This window comes from Microtus oregoni, unplaced genomic scaffold (genome assembly GCF_018167655.1).
Source record: "Microtus oregoni isolate MIOR12 unplaced genomic scaffold, Mior012 000000F_ref0000247, whole genome shotgun sequence".
NCBI classification, from domain to species: Eukaryota; Metazoa; Chordata; class Mammalia; order Rodentia; family Cricetidae; genus Microtus; species Microtus oregoni.
Genome location: NW_024543059.1, coordinates 27,426,394 through 27,443,476, shown reverse-complemented (window position 1 = coordinate 27,443,476; position 17,083 = coordinate 27,426,394). Strand labels below are relative to the sequence as shown.

General features: G+C 50.4%; 1 protein-coding gene across 1 annotated transcript in view; it reads right to left on the bottom strand.

Annotated features, from left to right (window-relative positions):
- Positions 1-6,949: 6,949 nt before the first annotated feature.
- Lrrk1 (leucine rich repeat kinase 1) overlaps positions 6,950-17,083 on the bottom strand; it is a 93,027-nt gene continuing 82,893 nt past the window's right edge. The window contains exons 29-33 of the mRNA XM_041652534.1: positions 15,861-15,978; positions 14,607-14,723; positions 11,120-11,961; positions 10,608-10,709; positions 6,950-8,256 (exon numbers count right to left, since the gene is read on the bottom strand). Coding sequence (XP_041508468.1) covers positions 8,079-8,256; positions 10,608-10,709; positions 11,120-11,961; positions 14,607-14,723; positions 15,861-15,978 — 1,357 coding nt within the window. The 3' untranslated portion in view covers positions 6,950-8,078. The remainder of the gene's footprint in view (positions 8,257-10,607; positions 10,710-11,119; positions 11,962-14,606; positions 14,724-15,860; positions 15,979-17,083) is intronic.

Genomic DNA, 17,083 nt, shown 5'->3' with positions numbered 1-17,083 from the left:
TAGGGGCCTGACAGTGAATACCGTGGAAATGCTTGGTAAGCATCTCTCTCCTCTATTGTTTGAGCAATAATGGGAGGAAATTAAATTGGTACATGGTCCGCACCATTCCACATCCTTCCTAATGCTTTTCATTTGATGTTGATTGACACTTTAGATCTTGTAGCTGTGGAGGGCGGGCTTATTCTACTTAATTGGAAAACTGCCCTGGATGCTTTAGTCCCAGAGTTCCAACTTCTTCCCAATCATGGTGCCAGCTTTCCAATTTGTGGGGGCCCCTGTTGGTTCTATACCCGGTGATGGAGTAATATGTGGAGAGACAAGAATGAAACTTGGTTCAGCCTGACTTAGCCACTGCTGGGCCAAAATTCTGGAGTCTGACCCCAGGTAGTATATTTCAGCTGTATTTAAGCACAGCATAATTTTGGAAAAAGGTTTCCTCATGGCAATCAGCTCAGTCGCAAGTGTACAACAAAGCTTAAGGCATGTTTACACCGAAACTCTTTACAAAGTAACAAGGCCTCTTCCATAAAGAGGGTTCTATTGACTTAGGGACAATGCTCCAGATAAGGGTCTATGGAGAATGGCTGAGATAACCACAATGCCCATGGAAGTCAGGGTTTGGGCTCGATCTAAGATAACATAGAAGTCAATGTTGTTGATCCTCTCATAAGAATCTTAGAAACAATGCTTAAGATTAGGGGAGAAAGATCTGAGATAAACAAGCCTCCTACAGATAGCAAAGATCACCACGTTGTAAAGTACTTTTGCCCCCAGCATTCCAGGAGGAAGACAGGTTAACATTTCCTTCCTTTGAGGAGACAAGCATGCATGTTGAACTTTCCTGGCTTCTCCAGTGCTCACCTGTGTGCACAAGGACCTCTTACCTTCCACACCTACTGGTGTTAATAACTCTTCCCAGATTGTCTGAACCTTCCTCGTATCACAACAACCTCTCTTGACCCTAGCAGGAAAGACCAGGCTTCGGAAGACGCCAGACAAAGTTCCATGGGGTCTGGGTGTCCTCAGCTGTCCTGGGGTAGGTTTTTGGCTGCTCCTCCAGGGTGAACAGCACAGAGTTCAGTTGTAAAGGTGAATGTCCTTTCTGTACCAAGAGTGAGCGATGGCATCTGGGAGCCCTGGGAAGCTCTATCAGCCAGTGTGCTCTTGTCTCGTACTGTTCCGCAACACAACTGTGTTGCACACACTTGAGGCCCTTGTGCACACAGGTGAGCATTGGAGAAGCCAGGAGAGTTCAACATGCATCCCAACGTGTAAAGCGTGCGTGATATCCTGACCTACTTTGCTGGTATCATGGAAATAGATCTCGTCAGCATCTGCTTGGTAGGCTGACTCCAGGTTCCTTTTCCTAGACGCCATCAGAGTGCAGGCAGGTCCCTCTCATATGACTGGGACAGCTGACTGCTCCACATCACTGCCTGGGAGAGAAGGAATCCTGAGTCCCTGTGATTCCAACCACAGACTTCATTTCTTCCTCTTGACACGTATCCATGGCAGGGTTTTGGTGTTCTGGGTCATTTTCCCAAAGGCAGGAGACTGAGCTATCCCTACCTAGTGTATGTTTCCACGCAGGGCTCATACAAGGCAGGACTCACACTGTGAGAGCCTGGTGTCTATTTCATGTAATTTACCAGCTCTAGTCACATGGCCTCTGCTTCCTCTCATGTGTCCTATCCCTTAGCCTGATTCTCAGGCGACGTCACTGACTGTCCTGCTGATGTCTCGCTTGACAACAGTACTGCCTTGTTGTTCCCTAAGCCATTCTCTGGGAAGACCTGTGCTTCGTGGGGCAAGCAGGGAGATGACTTCTACAGCTGGGGAACAAGGAGTGCGGCATGGTCATGGTTGGGGGCCAGACTATAGCTGTCATATACAGAGTGACTTCTGACTCCGGATGGAGAAACAGAAGTCATTACTCTTCCTCAGAGGAGATACCAGAGTCATAGAAGTGGTAGCTTTCTCAGGGTGGAAGGCTATAAATGATACAATATCAAAGAGTAAATTTGGGCCTTTGGGTGATTAGGCTGGAGTTCTGGACCACACTGTATCTATAGTTAATTGGGAAATGCGGATGGTGATGGGGGTTGGGGAGCTATATACCCTAGTGCCTAGCTTCCTGGAAGGCAAAGCTCTGGGGCTACACTGTGCTCCATTTCACCCTTGCCACTCTCTTCTGCTGGCATTTGCCCAGCAGTTCATTAAGGCCAGTTCACTTATTATAATACTCAGTGGCTCCGCTTGGGCGATTTGAACACTTAGGACCTGCATTTGGCTTCAGTGATCAGTTACCGAAGGAAGTGGGCTTTTCTCTCCACAATGTCATGAGAAGCTTGGAGGTCATAGATGGCACAGAGGTGCCGTCACCACCAGCAAGAGCTCTCGCAGTTTCTTCAGGAAGAACCCTGGCCTCCAGGGTCTTTAAGGAACAGGAAAGTATGTGGCAGGGCCTAAAGCTCTTGACTTTTTCTTTTCTTTTCTTTGCTTTGTTTTGGTTTTTGAGTTATGGTCTCTTTTTGTAGTTCCGGCTGTCCTGGAACTTGCTATGTAGACCAAGCTGGCCTCAAACTCACAGAGATCCTCTTGCCTCTGTCTCTCAAGTACTGGGACTAAAGGTCCCACCATGCTGCCTTGGCTCTTGACTTTCTTCTTGTTCTTGTTCTCGTTCTCGTTCTCGTTCTCCTCCTCCTCCTCCTCCTCCTCCTCCTCCTCCTCTTCTTCTTCTTCTTGTTTGTTTACTCAGTTTTCAAAATAGATAAACAGAAATTTGATAGGCTCAAAGATATATTTGATGTATAAAATGTGAATATAGTTGGGATTATTGTAGTTTTCTAACATTGAAGAGTCTGCTATGTTTACAGAGGGTAAAATAACTCAAGGCTCTATTTAATTTTGCTAGCTATTTGACAAAGCATGTTGTAACTTCTAAACATTTATGTGTCTGTGTTTATTTAAATCACAGGATTTGAATATCTTAACACAAAAGTATAAAATAATTACACCGGAAACTTCCATTTTAAATGATAAAATTGTTAAAAGCTTACCTTTATGCTTTTAGAATACTTAAGACATTATAAATTCATATTTAGTTTTAACTTGGTAGAAAAGTGTATTTTTGAAGATGTGAGTAATGTATTGCTATACAGTGCACAATGAGCTATGATCTTCCTATTTTCATAATGTCTTAAATTTTCTAAAGGCTCTTGACTTCTTGATGATGCTCCGGAACATCCTACTCTACCACATCCAATCTCCTGAGTAGAGCACAGCCCCACTACTTACAAAGTCGTCTGGGAAATGGTGGACCAGAAAAATTAGCTATTGAGCCTAAGGGGGAACAGTTACCATGACTACAGTTCCACCTGTTCCTCCTCAGACTGTTCTGAGCGGGAGATGCTAAAGTCACTTAGAGGTGCGGATGGGAGCCCGAGCTCTGACTCTCTGGACAAGGCTTCCTAGGCAGCAGCCTGTTCGCGTCCAGGGGTGTTTCAACACTTGCTGGCTTCCAGAGCTTTGGGGGAAGTTTTATATTGCACATCTCCCATGGTGCTCCCCAATATTCACTTTATGAGGAAGGATGCCAGCCGCCACCTGTGCTCTCTTCCTTAGAGTCCTAAGCTGGAGTGCGGGCAGGTAGAATCTGCTCCATCAGTGCTTCTCAGTCTTCCTAATGCTGCAACCATTTAATATAGTGTCTCAAGTAGTGGTGACCCTTAACTGTAAAATTATTTCGTTGCTGCTTCCTAACTGTAAATTTGCTACTGTTATAAATTATATTGTAAATATATTATATGTAGGATATCTGATATGTGATCCCCCACCATGGGTCGCGACTCACAGGTTGAGAACCACTGTGCTAGAGGTTCTGGGTGTTCTGTCCCAAGGACCTGTGGTCAGTCAGGGACCTGGGGATGTCGGTGGTAGCTCAGAGAAGAAGTCTTCTTAGCAGGATTACCACCGTAGAGCAATCACACCCTTCAATTGCAAGGAGGAAGATGTGAAGTGAAAAATCAAAACCCGTCTTCCGTGGTAGCCCATATTTCTCCTCCCCAGAGGCAGCTATGCCTACCAGGTTCTTGAGCATCTGATGCTGAGATGTTTCAACGTGTAGAATGCAGGCTACAATGCTGTTTATTCCAATAGGAATGCGATATGTACTGTGCCCTAAGTTGCTTTTGAAAATGCTAATCCTGTCAGTACGCAGAGAATGAGAGACTTTGGAATACTGAGCTATAAACGGGATGCCAATATCACATGCCTTCCCTCGAGGCTCAGATATCTATTTGGAAGACGGGCAGAAAGATTTTAGAGTCAGAAGTGATGGATGACTTCGAGGAAATAGTGTTTTCTGGTCACAGCAGGTCAGATGCACATAGGAACTCCCAACGACGGCGACAGCATGCACCAGCACAGTTCAAGCCAGGTAAAATCCCAGCACGGAGGAGGGAAGGTGGACATGAAATCCACGCTTAGCTGACGAGCTGTTGGCACTTGACTGTTGCCGGGGGCAGGAAAGTCAGTTTTCTTCAATGGATTGACTCCTGGTCTACCAAGTACACTCCAGGGTCGGAGTAGTAGCTGGGCAACAACAATTCGGCTTGTTGGAGGAGGTTTTTTTTCCCCAGAGAGAGAACATAAAGTTGAATGGGTAGGGATAGGGAAGGGTCTTGGAGCAGTCGAGGAAGGGAGACGAATATAATCAAAATATGTTGTATGAAATTCTCAAAGAATCAATAAAAATTATTTAATAAAGACACCACCAGTTCATTTATTATATCTCAGAGAGCACCTCAGACCAGGATGGCTAGCGCTACCTCCTTTGGAAAAGCAGTGACGATCAGTTTTGCACACACAGGAACTTTACGACTCTCTTCTAGAGAGAGGCCCGGGCTGATTTCTGCTGGGGAACCAGGGGCGATCTGTGATGAGCATGCTTCTGTACAGATCCACATATCCCGCAATATCCCGTGCCTAAGAGATGCTCCTAGGTCACTGCACACACAAAATTGCGCTAGACTTTCCCCAAGTGCCTTCTGTTTCTTTGGCCATGTTTTTGTTTCCTGCTCCCTGGAGCTGCACTGGACAATTGCAATCATGTGCTGGGTCTGTGGGGTGGGGGTGGAGGCAGACTGGGCACGCCCTTCTTCCTGGTGCTCCAGCCACGCCAGCTGTGACCGGCTCCTTCTCCACTGGGTCTTGGCGCATTAAGCTCTCCTAGGTGGGATCCTGAGATCTCACACAAATGCCCTTTCTCAGGCAGCACGGTCCGCTCCGGGCCTCCCCCAGCCCCAGTCATTAGCTGCAGGATGTTACAGCTCAGAGAGGAAAGGTTTCCTGGCTGTTGGAAGCCAGGCAATACCTACATCTCAGAAAGGAACTATACCCTGGCTGTTGGGAATCAGGCGATGCCTACAGCTCAGAAGGGAAATATACCCTGGCTGTTGGGAATCAGGTGATGCCTACAGCTCAGAAGGGAAATATACCCTGGCTGTTGGGAATCAGGTGATGCCTACAGCTCAGAAGGGAAATATACCCTGGCTGTTGGGAATCAGGTGATGCCTACAGCTCAGAAGGGAAATGTATCCCGGCTGTTGGCAATCAGGCTATGCCTACGGCTCTGATACTTCTTACAGGTAACACCTGGCTTCTGACCATCAGGATACCGTTTCCTCTAGAGCTGCAACACTTGCAGCTGGGTTCCTGAATTTTCCTCTCTAGCTCTTTATTTTGTTTATGTGTTCACTGTCACCTCTGCCCTCTTGAGCAGAGGCCCCAGCAGCAGAGTACCTTGTTTGGGTGACTGCCACTGTGTCCTGGTGACACTGCCTAATATCTAGCAAGAGTTCAAGAATCACAGCTGATCCTTTGAGGGTAACAAACTGTAACTTGAGGGTGACAAAAGTCCTCTTATCGTGTTGAGGGTCTGTGTTTCTTTATGCCACTCACCTGTGCACGGCATTCATCTTCTTTCCAATTGTGTTTTCCTTTATTGATGAATATGAATTTTGCAAAAAAAGATAAGGGAACTGCTCATCTTTCAATTGGGTTATAAATACATTTTTAAAAATCAAATTTATTAATTTTGTAGTGTGTGTGTGTGTGTGTCTGTGTGTGTGTACACAAGTGTGTACGAGTGTGTAGAGGTCAGAAGATGACTTGTTGGAGTTGGTTCTCTTTCTACCATGTGGATCCAGGGGACTGAACTTAGGTTTACAGTCTTGACAGCATGCTTCCTGACCCGACAAGCCATCTCATCAGCCCTGTGAATTTTTAAATTTTATTTATTTATTTTCTTCCAGCTGTTGTTTACCTTTGGTGTGGATCACTTTCTTTCTAGGTTTCTAACTCTTCTTTAGCCAAGTTCATGAGCCGTTTCTCCCATGTTCCCGGGGGTAATGTGATACTCCCGTCCCCAGCTCCCCCATGACTGTGAGGCTTAGTTAGTACTGCATCCGGGCAGAAGATGGGATGTAAAGGTGGGCTGGGTCTGTGAAGCAGAGGAGGCTGGCTATCTACACAGCTGCCTCAGCAAGTGACACTGTGAGCAGCAGGCGCCGTGCAGACAGGACCAGTTTGTGTCTCGAGATCTAAGTAGGCAGTTTGGAGACACTGGGAGAGAACGGTGACCCCCCACAGCTCACTTTAGGGATCAGCTTGGGAAGCGGTGATGAGGTATGAGCAGGCTCAGAGCCTTGATCCTCAAGGATTTAGGACCTGACTCGCAATAGGAAGTGAGAAACTGGCTTCTACAGGGCTGGGGCTGACAGAGGAGCATCCGCCTGCCCGTGGAGAGCTACAGGGCAGCTGGGAACACCCAGCAGTGGCTGAGAAGGGTGGCCCAGGTCTACCTTGGGCAGGAAGGAGACCTGGGAAGGACAGAGTCCATCTTGCATTCAAGAGACAGAGGCTGCGTTTTCATTCTAGGTCTGTTTATTTTTAGATAACAGGAGCCACACACCAGCAAATCTGAAGTTTGGTTTTTATAATTTAATTCTAGAAAAGGTTCAATAACATTAGCCAAGTACAACCTCACATTTGAGTTCTAGGTTAAACAGCCTCCGAGGGCACCGCTTGGCGAAGCTGTGGGGGGGGAGTGTACACACGCGTGCACAGAATTTATAAAATGTTCCCCGTTGCGTCCGTACACCCCGCGAACAATTTCACTTTTCATCTTCTGCTGTCCGTGCCGGCAGTAAATGTTTGGCAAATACATAATTCAGTATGAGTCCCATACGATGGGGTTTCACAACCAGGCCTAACCGCTGAGATATTACTTAATTTGTTAAAGTGATAAACAAGATTATGATGTGCAAACAAACACGGCTTGGGCTCCAGCTGCGGCCAAGTTTATTTTACCAGGCTATAAACACAGGCCCTTTCTCCAGGCCTGCTGATTGGGTTTCTCCTTCTTTTGTCGGGGGAGAAGAATGTAAAGGGGGGCGGGGGGGGGGGAGCAGGAGCCCTCTCACTGGGCTTTCCGCCTGTGACTCTTGAAGTAACCCATTCATCCCCACTATTGGGCAATGCTGCCTGCCCAGGGTCCTTCTGGGGTTTCCCACACAGAGCCCCTGCCAAGCAGGAGATTCGATCTCAGCTTGACCAGGCTGGGCCCCATGCTCCAGGGACTCAGAGCCTTGTGAAACAGGCTGAGAGCTTGGGGTCTTTGGGGAAGGAGGGCCAGGGTCACAGCCCTCCTCCAACCTTGCCCTGAACTGCTCCCCAACCAAGAGTCTTTAGTGTAATTCCATCTGAGGCCCGGCGATAAAAATGGACAGGCCTTTTCATTATGCCAGGAAGGCCTGGAACGGGGTCGCTCTCCTCAGCTCCTGGAAGCCCATGGAAGAGGCAAGAGAAGGCCTCTCTCAACCAGACCCTTGGGCTGGTAACTCTCCCCATAGAACCTGAGAACTCCCAAACCACCAGTAGCTACTAGCTTCTCAGCCCTTCTTAGCACAGGGTTAGCAAAGAACCCGTTTGTCTTCCGTGCCCTTGGAGGGCTGTAGCCGAGGGGTCAGGTAGCGGCTCGGACCTGCTGGCTCCACGCGGAGGCCCTTCCACAGGCATTACCTTCTCTTGCGTGTACACGCCTCCAGCCGGCCCAGCTCCTCATAGGACTGGTAGAAGATGTCGAACTCCCTGGCGCCCCAGCCCCTCCAGACAGCCAGGCACCACTCTGTGTTTTCATTCGCAAAGCCGCACACTACCGTGTCCTTTGCCACCACCGCTGCATCCACCAGGACCCTGCAGAGAGATAGGGTCTGAGTACGCCCACGGGAGTCCTCACTAGGCCAGGGAGGGCTCTCTCTCTTCGTGTGTGTTTTTGAAAGGGGTGGAGTTACTAAGAGGGTGTCATAAACAGCTCAATCTGGCTCTGGAATGTACGTAAAGGGTCCAGTTCTTCCTCGTGGTCTGACCTATGTGTAAGTCCGGATCTCTGGCCTCCATCTTTGGAGGCCCCGTCCCTGCGCCCACCAAACCTTGACCCCCTCCCCAGAGGATGGTCAAGACAGCCTGCCAAAATCTTAACCACTCCCCCAGTCTATTTAAACTGTTCCCCCAGAAAGTTTCCTCATGGTCTCTTTCCTCTTCCCCTAGTGGTTGCGTTTGCAGCTTCCCGGTTCCTCCTCGGGGCCACCCGAGAGCGCAGGAATCTCATTAAACCTATATATTTTTTAATTTGGCTTATTGTGATTTGGCTTGATTGGGATTTTTGCATTAGCAGAGAGCTCGCGTTAGGAAAATTTCTAACACTATGGGCCGAGGTTTTATAATGTCCCACAAAAGGCCAAGGGTATCAATTCACATGATAAGCATTGGCTGTAAGAGAATAACCCCCTGGAAGGCCACTGACTAAGACAAGCAGAGCAGGAGTCACCAGGCCTCTCTTCGGAATTGTAGTGTCTAGAATAAACCACCAACTACTAGTGTTTAAGAATGACCTGCGAAGGTCAGAGAGACGGCTCACTGGGTAAAGGGCTGGCCTCCCTCTGAAGCAAGTTTGCTGACTTGATTTCAATCCCTGGAACTCATCTATAACGGGTGGGAACCAAGCCCCACAAAGTTGTCCTCTGACCTCTGCGTGCACACTGTGACACATTGTACCCCACAATGAAAAAGTCAGAGAGGCCCACGTGTGCAATTACACTTGCTACTGTACTTGTTGCAGCACCCCTCCCCCCAGGCCAATTTGTCCCCACATACTTAGGAAATTCAGAGACATAGCTTGGACAGAAAACCTGCTACCTCAAAGTCATCCCTGCTTCTGTTGTTTTGAGGTTGTGGACTGTTTTTTTTTTTTTTATGGTCTTTGGGTGCACAACGTGTTTCCTCTCAGACCACAATGGATGACTCCCTGTAACCCACTTGCTCTGGTGTCTCCGTGGGGCTGGCAGCCCATCTCTGGGTAGAGATGTACCTCCCCCCCCCCATGCCCAGTGAGTGAGCCCCACTGCACACCAAGATGTCTAGAATCTCGGATCCTTCCTTGCTTTTTCAGCTAGCCAACTCAGGTCTTTCTCCTTCTAGTGAATGTGCCTGACTCTTGATAAAACCTGCCTCTGTTGGGGTGTGGGGGGGTGACTAGAAAAAGCTACCAGGTACTCTCAGAGTAGCATGCCAAGACCTGACCTGGGCTCTGAAGACCTATGGGTTCCCAGAAGCCCAACTTGGGAGCTGGGAACCACTTTGGCACAAAGCTTCCTTTGACCCTGTCAGTCAGGGATCGGGAGCAAAGACTGGTCTGGTTTCCAGAACTGCCCATAGATTAGATCCACTGCCCCAGGACTCACTGAGAAATCTCAGTGCTGGCAGGCAAGGGACTAGAAGTTCCACGAGTGACTGATGGCTTGTTCTGCTTGGGGCAGGATGGTTCTATGCGATGATATTAAAGATGAATAAAGACCCTTCCCCGAGATGAGTGACAGCCTGTGTTGCCAGCAGGTCTCCTTGTGATGTGAAATACGCCACAGTGCATGCATGTCTGAATTCAGGACTTTTTGTGGGGATCTTCAGGGTGAAGGATAAACAGGAACTTTGGCTAACACCAGGCTTCCAGGCCCCTGGCCTTGAAGGCTGTGCCCTGAACTGGCATCCAACCCAGATGTCCTCATGGCAGGGACTGGTATGTCTCCTGGTGTTAGTACAGAGACACTCTCAGGTTAGCAGAGTGGGTGTCTCCTGGCCCTGTCTGCTGCTTCATGGGCTGCTGGGTCCCCTGCAGGGATTTCCTGTTTGGCAGGAAGGACAGCGAGTCATTTGGAGGGACCATCATTTCAAATACAGGGGACTCTGGCCCTCGAGACACACCTTTGGCAAGGTAGTTGATCCGCAGTACCCTGACGCCTCAGAAATAGATACCCTTGGGCAAGTAGCTGATGCTCTACTCAGCTGTCATGCTGAGCCCCAGGAGCTGCCTGGAGGACACCTCCTGGCTTCCATTTTGCGCCTCCTGGCTACCCTGGTGAATCCACACGCTTCTCTGTGAGAACACAGGGGCAGCAGGACGGCTGTGCTATCTAGTGGACATGTTAGCGAGCTCTGGGGTTCCCCACGCCCCTCTCCTGGTTCCTACAGAGTGCTTCTCAGAGTCTTACCCATGTGAAGTCAGCTCTCGTGCTTTTAAGACAGCAAGGACTCTGCCCCGCTGGGCACCTGAATTCTTCTCCAGGCCAATAACGATGATATCGCCGCCATGCCTAAGAAAAGAAAGCCAAGAAGGGGACAAGTTTGTTCAGGAAGCTGAACTCCAGGGGGTCTAGGACCAGTATGCGGGTAGATGCGGAACCTGAAGGTTTGTGAAGGGAGTGAGTGCGTGAGAGTGGGGGCAGCGTGGCACAGGAAAGGACCTGCTATAGGAAACCCGCACATACTTCCTGTTTTGTGGCACCTAGGATTTTCTGATGGGCAAATGAGCTTCTGCATGAACATTCTTGGTTTTTCTGGGAGATTACTCCCAGTTCTAAAAGCGAATGGCAAAGCCTTCTTGGGAGAACTGTCCGGACGGATTTGGGAATCTTTTAAGAAATCATGGATTCCACTCACCACAGCCCCAAAGCAAGAACCCTGAACAGCTCAGAAGTGGCACCCGCACATCAAAAAAACTTACCTGGGGACCCAAATGAGGTCTTTGACAGCCAGGACCTTCACAGCCTGCAGGTGTTGGCTGAACGTCTCCCCATCCATGGGAGCCAGGTCAGGCTCAGATCTGTCAGAGGTGACAGTGGGCCTGTTTGGGTCTTCATAATCAGCAGAGAAAGGCACGCTGGAATAGCTGGTCAGGGAGCTGGGCAGACTGGAAGGGGACCTGGGGTCTCGGTGGGGTGGGGATGAGGAATAGGAGGACATTGAGCAGTAATCGGTGAGGGAGTCCTGGTGGCTCAGGATCTGCATGCCCAGTTCCTCGCTGTACATGATGCTCATATCTGCAATGCACTCTTCCTCAGGCTCCTTCGAGGCGATTATGTGACTGTCTGGGGCTTCTGGGACGGAGGGTTGCACAGGAAACGTGTCCCTGAGAGGACTGGGGTCCCCGCAGAAGTACCGGGCACATAACTGGTAGGTGGCCGAATGGTACATCACTAAGGAATTGGCCTTGTCGTCTAGGCACCAGACCACCTCCTCCCCGCTGCAGTCTGAGCTGCACACAAGCGATGCGACCGAGGAAGGGGCTGCATAGGGCTCCAGCCGCCGGCTGATGTCCAGGACTGTACAGTCAATGATGAGCAGGCCAGGCCCATTGCTGTACCAGACCTCAGACCCACTGTTGACCACCTCCATTGCTCTCACTGGGTAGGGATTCTGCCGTGCGTCTTCGTCCGGGATACAGAACTTGGACCTGTTGGCTGTGTGTGAACACAAGTAGGAACAGCTTTCTTTTGGGGTGCCCCGGACCACAGGAAACACAGCCACCAGTCCATCAGCGAGGCCGGCCAGCACCAGAAAGGAGTTCTGTGGGGGAAGGGACAGAGACACATGAAGCTCTTTCATGTCACATGTTCTGGGAGGAGAAGCCACAGGCTCTAGACTTGTCTCCATATATGCCTCAAGTGGGCGCATGGTGTCCCTTAATGCCCCAATGGGCCTTTGAAGTCCTGATGTGCTCAGGAGTCTCAGGCCTGTGTCCAGAAAAGATGTATCCTTGCCCCAGCAGAGCTGAGTCCATCCTTGGTGCTGCAAGGCAAGGGATATGCCAGGGAGGAACAGTGTCCACAGTGCTGAGGGCATCCAGCAAGGGTGCTGCCACCTGGGACTGGTCCCTCACTGCATGAGCAGCAGGCGGCTGCTTTTCCTAGACGCCATGAAGGCCTCCCTGAAAGGCAGGCAGAATGTCTTCCCTATCGCAAACAACTTAACAGGACAGCTGTTGCGGGCATGGGGAACTCTGTTCATTGCCCACCGTAGGTAGAGTGCTACGGATAAGCAGGGGCCAGATCTCTGTGCCCACCGCTGCCACCTTGGCCCTGGACTGGCCTACAAAGGGTTAAGTCTCATTCATCTCTGCAACCCTGGACTCCACTGTTCCCGTTAAGTAGACAACAGGCGTTTCTAGAAGGAACAGCTTCTGACTTACCTCTCCTACCGAGAAAGAGTCTTGGCTTCATGCACCAGAACACACACACTATGCCTGACACTAGTGGGGACTTGGACTTACCATGAAGCGTGGGTTCCTCTGTAGCCACCCACCAGAGGTCACTAGGCAGAGGTCAAAGTTGCAGGTACAAAGCCAATAGGCTTCCTAGGGCATTTCCCTGAGCAGACAGAGTGCAAAGGGGCAGGTAAAGGGGCCATCGATCCAAGTCAGAGTTCAGGACAGACCCCAGCCTTGTTCTGACCAGGGAGAATGTCATGGCAGAAAGTCTCTTTGTTGAGAGTCAGTGTGTGTGTGTGTGTGTGTGTGTGTGTGTGTGTAGGGGGCTGGCTGTTCAGAGTAGTGGAGTGAGTGGCCTCTCACTCAACATGCCCAGTAGGGAGCCCTAAGAAAGTTTCTCAGAATCCATCTTCAGGATTTAGGTTAGCAAGGCAGCCAGAGCAAACAGGTCATAAGTCTTACTGGGCCCTGGCTCTGCTCGCCAGCGTGGAGAACACCACGTCCGTTGGGATGTGAGCGTGCTTGTGTAAAAGCACATGGGGCTGCCTTGTGTGGCCTCTGAAGGACGACCTCCGCGGGGCCGGGCACCCTGTGCTGGCGGCTCACACAGAGCCGGCTTTATTCTCCCTTCTCAGGCAGTACGTGCACCCTGCCTGGGTCTCCGGCCGTCGGGGGTCCTTCAATAATGCTTTGTGTCCAGTTCTCCCCTGCTCTGGTGCAGGGAGATCCCAGCTGCCAGGCCTGCCCCTGGGGCAATTGGCCATTAACAACTCTAAGGTTCAGCTCATATCTATTCTGCATCTCTCCTTTCTCTTTTCTCAAGAAGTGAAAGTGGAGCAGCCTGGAGAGGAGAGGCCGCAGGTTTGGGAACTATCAGGAAGTCACAGGAACAGTTGCCAAGTGCCCAGCCTAAGACTCTGGGATCCACAGGGTCAGAGATCTATTACTGTGATCACCTCCATCGCATATAGACAAATGGGAATCACATAAGGATAGTCAGCGCATTTTAAACAGTGGCGTAAGGAAGTGCTCCTTACACGGGGTGGGGGAGCACTCACTGCATCCGTAGGCCCCTCAAAGCCTTTCTGAATCCAGGGAGGGCAGCAGAACCTGGGAGACCGGGCAGTACCACACAACTTCTCAAAGGAGGGCTCATGGGTCTAGGTTCCCACAGTTCACCAGGAGGGCTGCTCCTGGATAAGGTTGGGAAGGGAAGGTGAAGCCCCTGCATCTGCTGTTGGATGGAGAAGGCCCAGGGCCAGTACAGTAATGGCCTGGCCAGCTCTAGTGAGGCTGGATTAAATGCCTAGATATGATGGAGTTGGCTTAGCCTAGGGATGGGGAGTATACTAATTGGGGGAGTTAGGAGGGTGAGCAAGTGGGTCTGCTAGACAATGCTGGGCAATGTCGGACAGTGCCGGGCAGTTCTGGGAAGTTATGAGCAGTTCTGGGCAGTGCTGGGCAGTGCCAGGCAGTTCTGGGCAATGCCAGTCAGTACTGAGTAGTGTTGGGCAGTGCTGGGCAGTGCTGGGCAGTGCCGGGCAGTTCTGGGCAATGCCGGTCAGTACTGGGCAATGTTGGGCAGTGCCAGGCAGTGTTGGGCAGTGCCGGGCAGTGCCGGGCAGTGCTGGGCAGTGCTGAGTCTTTGAGAGGCAGTAATTACACAGAAGGGAACTAGCTGCCCCAGTAATCAGGAAAGGCAATGGTCAAGGCAGGCTGGGGAGAGGCTACTGATACCTCTGTCCAGAGAAGCATTTATTCGCTTGCTTCATCATTCACACCAATGTGAACCCCATCTGAGTCAGGGTTCTGGCAGTTGCTCATGGACAGAAGGCACTCCATAGTTAAAGATGGCCACCTGTGTCACTAAAGCTGACTGTGACCTGGGCAAGGTGCACCCAGGAAGGTGTGGCTCCACTGTGCCCAGCTCAATCCATTGTCCCCAGCAAGGAGAGCCTCCCACCCAGAGTGACCGAACTGAACATCTCTCTCTTTCCCACCTTACCTTTTTAATAACAGGCACGGCCAAGAAGCAAGTGACAACAGCCGGGGTGTCCAGGGCCTGCTGGGGCATGCTTAACGGGCACATGCCTTTAAGACTGTAGATATAGATTTTCTGGTCCTGCAAAAGAAGAGCCCACTGTAAGAGCCAGAGAAGAAAGCAACTGGCATGTCCTATCAGGATGCTTTCAGCCTGGGGAACCCTTCTGCACCTTAGAAATACAGCATTTTGTTTGGTTATTCATTTCTGGGTTTTGTTGTTTGTTTGAGACAGGGTCTCTTCATGTATCCCTGGCTATCCTAGAACTCCCTCTGTAGACCAGGCTGACCTCAGACTCACAGAGATCCCCCTGCCTCTGCCTACTGAGTGCTGGGATTAAAGGCATGCACCACCACTGCCCAACAATTTCTGCTTTTTGTAGAAACTCTGAAAAACACAGAATAGTCTGGCAGGAATTGAACTCACAGGAAGTCTTTAGTAATGGGGGTTATAGCATCTCAGACGTGTGCCCATGGTGTGCACGAGCATGCCATTATCAAAGTGGGGTCACAACACAGCAACACCATGACATAGGTGTGCCCCTTTACTCCCTTTACGATCAATACGGGGTCAACTCCTCGGCCCATTACCTTTTAAGATATTTAGTGAATTGGTTGTCGCTACTAAGAATTACACTGGGATATGCATTCTTAAAGATCTCTTTGTCTATTCTCTCAGAATAAATTTTTTATTCTTGAGATCTCAGTAGCATGGCTATTTTTGGAGATCTCTTATATGTTTAGCCATACGTTCAAATGTTCATACTTCCGAAGTCCATGTGGATGGACTGCGATGATCATAACCCCAGAGCATGTGATTTGGGGCAGTCTTTGGCTTCCTCGCAAGACAGCTACTTGGGTCTTCCGATGGATATGGGGCTACAGGTCTTCAGGGATGTGCTTTGCCCTGCCGCACTCATAGTATGCTGAGGAGACATGGCCCGCCACCAACACACCCAGTTTCTCCTGTTGAGTACCCACCTGTCCTCACCACCCTGAATCCTAGCTATCGACTGGTGGCGAACAGGGCAGTAGCACTTCTCCTGGTGACCCACCTCACAGGACTGACGACATTAGGCTAGGTATTTCTCAGGGGCAAGTTGGGGTTACCTGATAGTCAGATTGGCCTGAAAACTGCATTTTTTACAAATACGGTCCCCCCGGGAAGTGTCCCCTTCCAAAGCCTACCCTGACACGGGCCCCGCAGACTGGTGGTTACCTCGGTGGCTATCCACACTGAGCTCTGGACCTTGAGCTGGCAGCTCAGCTTCATCCCAGCGCAGGCCATCCTCTGCACTTCCAGAAGCCCCTTCTCTGTGTTGACCACTGTGTAGTTCCTGTGGTTGGCAACAATGTGTGGTCAGTTCCAGATAGACAGTGGCCACCTCCTTCCCCAGGCTGGGGCAGTGCTCTTAGAGGAGGTGTAATTATGTAAGTATAAAGTCCGTCACAGGCTCATGATTTAAAGATTTGATTCTCAGGTAGACACTCCTGCTTGTGTCTGAGAGGAAGGGCAAAGCAAACACCCTCAGGACACTGAGGTGAAGGAGGGTGTGTCCCAGCACACACAGGCCAGGTTGGCTCTGGAGTCCCAGTAATATACTCCTAGAAGCCTCTACCAGCTTCCTTGCTTCTCCAGTGTCAATCAGCCATTGGGTGAATGCTGCTTCCCCTGGGTTCTTAGAGACAATGTCTAGATCCTGGGGGTACTTATGGTATTTCTTTGGTTTTGGTTTCTAGTCCTCTCCAATGGACAGAACTGGAAATAGGAGTTTATTTTCCCCCTCTGTCCATGACTCCATGCTACCAGTCTAAGAGCATAAGATTCATGCAGACTTCAACCAGATGGACCTCAGGGAAACGGCAGAGTCCATTCCATTGATTCCACCCTACCTGAGTCTCAGGTTGTCTGGGTTTCCTCAGACTGCAAAACCTGCAAGTGCTTTCTACTGGGACCACGTGAAGATGGTCTACTATTCTAGCCCATGAAGCTCTCACGCCAGCAGGAAGGTAGCATGCGCTGGCCAACCCTGCAGGCCATCACGCAAGACCCCCATCCCATGGAGAGTCCAGTCTGGCCAACCCTGCAGGCCATCACACTAGACCCCAATCCTGTGGGGATTCCAGCCTGGCCAACCCTGCAGGCCATCACACAAGACCCCCATCCCATGGAGATTCCAGCCTGGCCAACCCTACAGGACATCAAACAAGACCCCGATCCCATGGAGATTCCAGCCTGGCCAACCCTGAAGAGGCCATCACACAAGACCCCGATCCCGTGGAGATTCCAGCCCTTACTATACTCTCCTTCTGAAGCGCTTGCCTCTGGGTCTCAGGAATTCTTTTCCTCTCCCAGTGGGACTTTCCTCCACTCTACCTCAGACACCTCGCTCTCTGGTCCAGCGATGCTGCCCGTCAGCTGCCTGCACACCCTTCCCCAGC